General features: G+C 38.4%; 1 protein-coding gene across 1 annotated transcript; it reads right to left on the bottom strand.

The window, feature by feature from the left end:
* Positions 1-575: 575 nt before the first annotated feature.
* LOC138907467 (uncharacterized) lies at positions 576-1,019 on the bottom strand. The gene has a single exon (XM_070198065.1). The coding sequence runs from the start codon at positions 1,017-1,019 to the stop codon at positions 576-578; it is 444 nt and encodes a 147-aa protein (XP_070054166.1).
* Between the last annotated feature and the right edge of the window lie 8,803 nt (positions 1,020-9,822).

Here is a 9,822-nt window from a genome sequence, read left to right as displayed (position 1 = left end):
TTGGAGAACTTAGCATTTAGCTTTTGTTCCCTTAGAGTCCGAAGCACTATCGTCAAATATTGCTCGTGCTCCTCCATGCTATGCAAGTAGATCAATATCTTATCAGTGAAGACAATGACAAATTAGTCAAGATATGGCCTGAACACCAGACTCATCAAATCTATAAATGCCTCCGAAGCATTAGTCAAGCTGAATGACATCACTAGAAACTCATAGTGTCCATATCTAGTCCAGAAAGTCATCTTTGAATTATCTGAAGCACGAATCCTCAGCTGATGATACCCATATCTCAAGTTAATCTTCGAAAACACTCTATTACCCGGAAGCTGATCAAGGAAATCATCAATGTGCAGTAATGGATACTTATTCTTGATTGTGACTCTGTTCAGATGGCGGTAGCCAATGCATATATGCATACTCCCATCCTTCTTCTTCAAATATAATACTGGTGCACCCCAAGGCGACGCACGCGACCTAATGAATCCCTTCTCGAGTAACTCCTGAAGCAGCTCATTCAACTCTCTCAACTCAACCAGAGCCATATGATAAGGCAGAATAGAGATAGGTTGGGTGCTTCATGTCAAATCAATACCGAAATTGATATCACGATCTTGTGGCATGGCTGGTAGATCAGCAGGAAATACATCAAAAAACTTTCGCACCAGAGGCGCTGAATCTATCATAGGAGTCTCTAAAGCAATATCTCGAACAAAGGCCAGATAGGCCAAACACCCCTGCTTGACCATATGTCGAGCCTTCGGGAAAGAGATAGCCCAATTGGATGTAATAATAGATGAGCCCCTCCACTCCAACCTAGGCACCTCTAGCATCGCCAAGGTAACACTCTTGGCATGGCAATCAAGAGTGGCATGGTACGAAGACAACCAGTCCATGCCCAGGATAACCTTGAAGTCAATCATATCGAGTAACAGAAGATCTGCTCTAGTCTCATATCCATAGAAAGTCACTATACAGGACCGGTAAACCCGATGCACAACAACATAATCACACACTGCCATGGACACATATACAAGAACACCTAAGGACTCACAAGATACATCCAAATAAGTAGCAAATAGATAGGAGACATAGGAATAGGTAGACCCTAGATCAAATAGTATCGAAGTATCCCTACGGCAGACATATATGATACGTGTGATCACGGCGTCGGTGGATACTGCATCTGGTCTGGATGGGAAGGCATAGAATCTAGCCAGAGCACTACCTGACTATCCTCCACCTCTACGATAACCTCTACCCACCTGCCCTCCGCCTCTGGTTGGTCGGATGGGCGGTGCGACATCTAGTGCGATAATCATGGGGCGATAGCCCTGGTATACTGTCTTGCCCTGAAGCCTGGGGCAAAACCTCCTCACATGACCAAACTCCCCATCCTCGAAGCAACCTCTCGGTGTAGAAAATAGTTAACCCTATGTCTATCCCAGATATCTTGAGTGTCTATTGGAAGAGCCATGAATAGGTGGCGGATGGTAGGTGCTCTCTAGAATGGAGCTGAAGTAAGGCTGTACTGGAACACCCCGAGTAGACTGTGGTGCTGAATATATAGTCCTTCTAGGCTGGCCCCTCATGAACTTGACCTTTTTCCCCAGACGGGGCGCCGCTGAATGCATAAAATGCCAAGGTCGCTTATCCCTCGATGTGAACTCTCTGACCTGGTTGGGGATACGCTCGATCCTCTTAGCAATCTCCATAACTTGATTGTAAGGAGTACCCATATCTTCCTCTCAGGCCATAGAAACCTGAATCCCATAGTGCAAGCCAGCAATAAACCTCTGCACCCTCTTCGCATATGCGGAGAATATGATAGCTACATGACGAGACAACTCAGAGAATCTCGTCGCATAGTTAGTCACCCACATCTGACCCTGTTGGAGCCACCCAAACTAACCCTGTAATTCCTCCCTCTGTGAGGGTGGAATATACCTCTCCAAGAAGAGATGTGTGAACTAATCCCAAGTCAAGGGAGGTGAACCTGCTGGCCTACTTTGGAGATAAGATTGCCACCATCTACGTGCCTTCTCCTCTAGCTGAAATGTGGTGAAGTCCACCCCGTTGGAATCCACCACTCCCATATTATGTAGCCTCTTCCTGCAAAGGTCAATAAAATCTTGTGGGTTCTCTGACTACTCACCTCGAATGATAGGAGAATGAAATCCTAGTCCATTTATCCAATAGCTTTTGCTCCTCAACGGTTGTGACCGGTCTGGTCTCTACTCTAACCGCTGCAATCGGTTGATCCTTGCCCGCAGACAGTGCAACTATAGTTTGATACACAGCAGCAATGTGCCCTAGCACGTGAGCGGTAGGGGTCTGTGCTCCCCTTCCTGCCTCAGATGTGGCCGGATCTGCAGGAAATAGTCCAGCCCAAGTCACAGAATTCATGAACCACAGCATACGACCCATGACCTCCTGAAATCCCAGTATGGTCATAAGTCTGTTGGGGCCGGCTCAACTGTGGGTACCTCATCCTGCTCCTCAATAATAGGATCCTCCATCGGATCTACTAGTGGTACTACTGGAGCAACTCTAAGACGCCTCGTCCTCTAGCAGGAGTTGTGGCCCTCCCTCGACCTCTGCCTCTACCTCTACCTCTTACAACTGGGGGAGAAGCTCTTCTGCCCCCGGGTAATGTCATTACACGCGTTCTCACCATCTATGAAAGAATAAAAGAAATATACTTAGCACAACATCAACTATACGAAATGAGATGAATAAAGAGAAGTTTCCGAACACCCTATAGCCTCTTGAAGATAAGCATGAATGTCTGTGCACCGATCCGCAAGACTCTACTAAGTATACTCATGACTCATGAAACCTATATGAACCTAGTGCTCTGATACCAAACTGTCACTACTCAATTCCCACCATAGGTCGTGATGGAGCCCAACGATGTCGTTAGGCAAGCCAACGATAACCTCCAACTTAATTATCCAATTTTTAACTTTTAAAAATTAGGACTTACATTAAGTACAACAACAACAACAACAACAACAAATCCAGTATATTACCAACAGGTGGGGTCTAGGGAGGGTAGTCTGTACGCATATCTTACCCTTACCTATTGCAGGTAGAGAGGTTATTTCCAATGTACCCTCAGGTCGAAAAGGGTGAGAAGAAAAATAAGAAGGAGAAGGAGGAGAAAAGAAAGAAAAGAAGAGAGAAACAATGAGGGAGTTAAAGTATAAGAAAGTATAATGGAACAAGCGTATGATGGATTCGAACACAGTACCACCCCATCCGTTTTAAACCCGTTGGACCAACTCTACTGACAGTGTTCTTCCTTATCAAGTCACAGAGTATAAATAAAACATGAAGCAAAGTGATAATAACATTAAGTACGATCATGAACATTCACTAGATCCCCAAAACCAGATATCACAAGTGCTTGATCAATCTAGTAGAATATAAAAAATCACTATAGCTACTGTTTGAAATAAAATAGACAGAAATGATAAACATAAAAAGAAGGAGACTCCGGATGCTGTAGATCAAAGCATGGAGAGCAGCTCACCACTAAGTCTCCGGATAGTGCATCTACGCACCCGAATGACCTCCAAAAGTACCTACCTCAGTACCAGCACAATTAGTGCAGAAGTATAGTATGAAAATATAAATCAACGTGTACCCAGTAAGTATCCAGTATAATCTCGAAGAAGTAGTGACAAGGAGTCGACAACGACACTTACTACTGGTCCAATAATTAAAGTACATGAAAATAGACATGCATGAAATGCAACAAGTAGTGATGAAATAAGTAACTGTAACTGGCATGATCCTTCAACATAACAATAATATGAAATACTAAAATACTATATGCTATCTCATACGAACAAGGAAAAATCCAGTAGATTTCAAGTCTAAAGTCAAGAAGGAACAACTCATGTGTATTCTAACTCCTATCGAATATCACGCACAAATTCTACTAAGGTCATATGACCCGATCAATAATTCTATTTTATAACACTGCCGAGGCGTACGACCCGATCCACAAGAATAGAGAAACTTTCCCGAACAACTGATCAACACGAGGAATAGGAATGCAAAAGAAAATACAATTCTTAGCGAAAATCAAGTATCCCGCCAAACCAGTAAACCAATATTCCAAACATGAAGGAAAATGGTCTGAAACCACCCTGAAACACCCCCAAGCTCCAGGGACCACGTCCAATTATACCAACAAGTCTATAACCACAATACGGACCTAATCGAAATCTCATAACACAAACAATAACATCAAAACCAAGAATCGCACCTCAAAACACAATTGATCAACTTCTAAACTTCAAACTTCTTCTAACTAGCTCTGAACGCGGCAAATCATACTTAGACAACTTGGAATATTGTCAAATTTTATGCACAAGTCAGTAATCACTGTACAAACCTATTCCAAGTCTCGAAATCCCTAACGAACATTGATAACACCGAAGTCCACTTCAAATCAAACTTAGGAAATTTAAAAACCTTCAAGAAGCCAACTTCCGATAATAAGCGCCAAAACACTCTCTCAGTCCATCCGAAACTCAATATGAACATACGCCAAAGTCCAAAATTACCATTCAGACTTATTGGGATCTTCAAATCCCCATTCTGGGATCATTTACTCAAATTGTTGACTCAAGTCAAATTTAGCCACCTTAGGCGATTATTAAGGAACTAAAGTGTTCCAAATTCAACCCGAACCTTTCAAAGACCAAATCAATTGTCCTCGCAAGACACAAAATAGGAAAAGCATATACAGAAAGTCTTAAATGGGGAATACTGATCTAGAAAGCAAAACGATTGGTCGGATCATTACAAATATATTTTTACAATTAAAGTATGTCATTGTATATATTTATATGTCTAGTGTATCTCTATTATATGTATAGTGATACGCTAGACATAAAAAGCAGATATACTAGTCATACAGTTATACAATTGATGTATTTCATTATATACCACTTGTATGTCTATTTATCTACAATGTATGTCCTATGTATCATCGTATATACAATGGAAAATCGTGGACATACAATCCTCCCACCTTCAAACCACCACCAAAAACACATAACCATCATGCATACCAAGAAGAAGCGATATACAAGCAAAACACAAGAGATACATAAGTGATACAATTGATGTGCATGACATACAATTCAGATACAATTGATATACAAATTAACATATAATTGACATACAATTGATGTACAGTCGACATACTCTTCGAAACATTTTAGATCTGGAGTAGATTTGAAAACGACGGATCTGAACTGGAAAGCCTGGAAAAAAAAAGGAGGAGATAGAGGTTGTCCGGAAGAGTTGGAGTACTAAACCACCACAATAACAACCATACAAAAAGGAGAAGGATCTTTCAATCATAGATCTGTGTAGATTAACTTTTATTTACCTTCAACTAAAGAAGAATCGACTTGGTTGGTGACGGAATAAGCTGGAGGTTGTGGTGGCTTATGGCGGAGAAGAAGATGTATGATTGATTAAATAAGTATATATTTGAACCATAAAAGATACAGAATTATTAAAGATATTAAGAGTTATTAAAAACTAAATATAAAGGTGTGATTAAGATACAACGTCCTTAGCAAGTACAATTACCTTTCACGGGGTAGACGACGTGTTCATATTTCATTAGTTGCACTATTTTCTGCAATTTCTCCTCTTCTTCCTCTTTTTGTTGTTCTTCTTCTCCTGCCATGAAAGCTAGATCCACATAATGTTTTCTACATTGTTGAATACTAGACCCACATGAGGTGTGTAATGCATCGCTAAAATAATGCCAGTCACTATTTCAATGATTAACAAATACGCCATTCCATGAGTAGACAAAGACGGAGCTAGGATATAAAGTTTGTGGGTTCTAAAATTTAACTCTTTTAAGTCACTAGGTTCTAAACTTATAATTTGTACATATCAAATAAATTTTATAAAAGAAATACAGGGTTTGAGCCAAAACAACTTATTTCGACGAACTCGCTTTCGGGCTTATAGCTTCTTTTTTTTTTGAAAGGTAAAATGGAGATTATATTACTAAACAATAAGATTACATAGTCAATACATAATCCCTGAGGACATTACTATTGCCTAAAGTGGCAAAGCTATTACAAACAAAAGTAGGAAGATACTTAATACTTTTACTGATTCCTTGCTTGTTCCTGTTTAATTCAAGATCAACAAAAGGGGGAGGACAAGCAAGGTAAAAACATTTAGCTGGGATGAAGTGTTTAACAGCTTCCTTTTCTAGGAAGTGCGCTACATCATTTCCTTATCTGAAGTTAAGTCTGAGAGTTGGGAGCTTCAGCTGGTGTATTAACAACCAGCAATCAAGAATAGTGTTAGATAAATATTGGTTATCTTCATATAAGATTTGATGATTTTCGTGGAATCTGTTTCAATTTCCATCTTGGGGAAATTCATCTCTTTTGCAAGATTTAGTCCTTCTTGTAAAGCCATTAATTTGTAACGACCCGACTTGTCGCTTAAAGAATTAACGCCTCGTTCAGTAACTTAAGGTCTCGAGAAGCTTCGCAATATGTATTATGACCCACGGGTGTGGTCGAGTTTGATTTACTGAAGATTCAGAATTAAATTAAAAGAACAATCTTTATTTAGAAGCTTAAATGGAATGAGTTGACCGGAGAGTTGACTTTTGAGAAAACGACCGCGGAATGGAATTTCAATGATGGGAATAGCTTCGTATGATATTCTAATATTTCATATTACATCTTCACGGACAATTCGCGTGCCAATAATAAAACCATCATATTTTCTCCAGCACTTCGTGCCCACATTTTATATTTCAACTGCACGAACAATTCATGTGCCAATATTATCATTATTTACTCACGGCACCTCATGCCCACATTACTTTTCATAATCCACCTGGCAATAGCCACAAGTTCCCAATTTCAACTTAAATCAGACTATTATCGATTTACCAACAACAAGAGAAATTACACAAGGTATAAAAATAAACACAAGAAAAATCACAATATCACATAAAATCGCCAATACAACCACTCCACATCATTACATATCATCCTTGATAATAGCCACCCTTATCACTCCTATAATATCCTCCATTATCCCTCCACCCTGACAATATCAATCGCCACCCTTATCGCTCCTATTGCCACCATTATCGCTCCTATAGCCACCCTTATCGCTCCGTCTAGACAATATTCCAACACACATAGCAACAGTGAAATTCCACCCTTATACCCACATAATATCAACAATGAAATGCCACCCTTATGTCCTCAAAATAATAACTCAAATAACACCACAATTTAAAAAGAATATTATCACGGCAACATACAAAATCAATTCATATCACGATTTGCTCAATATCCACAACCAATTCCAAAGATATAACAAAATTAATTAATTTCATAACAAATAGCCCGAGGCTCCAGAAAATGTATATAAAATCTCAAAACCAATCAACAGAGATAGAAAATAATCGGCATAGGGCATTGCCTTCATAAATCCAAATTTCGACAATTATATTAACGCTTCTTCTTAAGCTTGTTTAATTAATTATTTGCATAGAAAAAATTCATAATGGAAGTAAATTCCAAGAATATCAAACCATCAAACTCACGGAATTCATATAAATATACAGGTAACATTCACATCAAATCGTCATATAAAAACAAATTCAATAAATGCAAATTGAGGCATAGCTAACAGATGATTTAGTAAATGCCAACAAATATCCAATTTACTACACAATATGCCTAAGACTTTAACCCAATATATTTTGCACATATAAGCCCGAGTACGTACTCGTCACCATGCGTACACGGCTTTTCACATTTCACAAACAGCACATAAGACCCGATGCCTAAGGGGTAATTCTCCCACTCGAGGTTAGGCAAGACAAGTACCTTTTTGAAGTTAGGACGATATTCCAAAATAGTCTTCTTGCTTGAATTGACCTCCGGACGGCTCAAATCTATCCAAATTAATTGTATAACTTCATTAAAATTCATCGAAAACAACTCCGGATAATACAACACCAACTTAATATTTTATTCTAAAAAGACAGTGCGTGGCCCACCCCTCGAAACCTGACAAATTTTGTTACGAAATCCGAACACCCATTCCGATACGAGTTCAACCATGCCAAAATTATCAAATTCCGATAACGGATCGCCCTTCAAATCTTAAATTAAAGTCTAGAGGATTTCTACCAGTTTCAACATAATTCACTAATTTAGTGATAAAAATAACAATAGATTCATGTAATTTAACCAAAATCAAGTTAGGAATTCTTACCCCAATGTTTTCCTTAAAAACCTCTCGAAACATCGCCTCACCCTAGCTTCCTTGGTCCAAAAATGGAAGAATGAGATGAATTTGGACTTTATTCTGCTGGCCAGGGGTTTGTTCTTTCCGTTCGCGACACTCCCCTCGCGTTCGCAATGAAAAAATACTTCAAACGCCATTTTCAAACTCTTCTCAGAGAGCCTCTAGTATAATGGTCATAACGCTTTATACAAAACTCCAAATGATGAATGGTGTGAATTTCTGAAAACTAGACTCCACGGGATATAGCTTTCATTTGTTGCTCATTTCCCAAGAAGAAGCGTTAATATAATTATCAAAATTTAGATTTATAAAGGCGATGCCCTATGCTGATTATTTTCTATCTCTGTTGATTGATTTTGAGATTTTATATACATTGTGTAGAGCCTCGGGCTATTTGTTATGAAATTAATTGATTTTGTTATATCTTTGGAATTAGTTGTGGCTATTGGACAAATCGTGATATGAATTGATTTTGTATGTTGTCGTGATAATATTCCGTCTAAATTGTGGTGTTATTTGAGTTATTATTTTGAGGACATAAGGGTGGCATTTCACTATTGATATTATGTGGGTATAAGGGTCGCATTTCACTATTAGTATGTATGTTGGAATATTGTCTGGGCGGAGCGATAAGGGTGGCTATTGATATTGTCAAGTCGGAGGGATAAGGCAGGCTATTATAGGAGTGATAAGGGTGGCTATTTTCAGGGATGATATGCGATGATGTGGAGTGGTTGCATTGGCGATTTTATGTGATGTTGTGATTTTTCTTGTGTTTATTTTTATACCTTGTGCAATTTGTCTTGTTATTGGTAAATTGATAATTGTCTTATTTATGTTAAAATTGGGAACCTGTGGCTCTTTCCAAGCGGATTATGAAAAATAATTTGGGCATGAGGTGCCGTGAGTAAATAATGATAATATTGGCACGTGAATTGTTCGTGCAGTTGAAATATGAAACATGGGCACGAAGTGCAGGAGAAAATATGATGGTTTTTTTATTGGCACGCGAACTGTCCGTGCAGATGTAATATGAAATATGGGCACGAGGTGCCGGGGAAATATGATGATTTAATTATGGGCTTGAAGTGCCGTGAAAATATGAAAAGGGTTGATACCCGTATTTTTATGATTATGAAATGAGGTGTCACATGGTGACTTTTAATTGAAAGAATTATATTCAAAATATTTATTTGGAAGGATTTTTATTCAAAAAGTAGTATTTGAAAGAATTGTATTTGAAAGATATTTATTTGACAAAATTATATTTCAAAAAGATTTATTAAAAGAATTATATTTGAAAGATATTTATTTGAGAAAATTATATTTGAAAGTGAGTTATTTGGAAGAATTATATGTGAAAGATATTTATTTGAAGAACTTGATTTAATTGGGTGTACTTGTTATTTGTTGAGAAATATTAATAGTGTTCTTGCTGTGATGTCGGGCATATCACTGGTTGATTTGTATTGCCCTTATTGTTATTTGTTTCCT

This window comes from Nicotiana tomentosiformis, chromosome 3, assembly GCF_000390325.3.
Source record: "Nicotiana tomentosiformis chromosome 3, ASM39032v3, whole genome shotgun sequence".
NCBI lineage: Eukaryota > Viridiplantae > Streptophyta > Magnoliopsida > Solanales > Solanaceae > Nicotiana > Nicotiana tomentosiformis.
The sequence above is the reverse complement of the archived record's forward strand: the minus strand, read 5'-3'. Positions and strand labels throughout refer to the sequence as shown.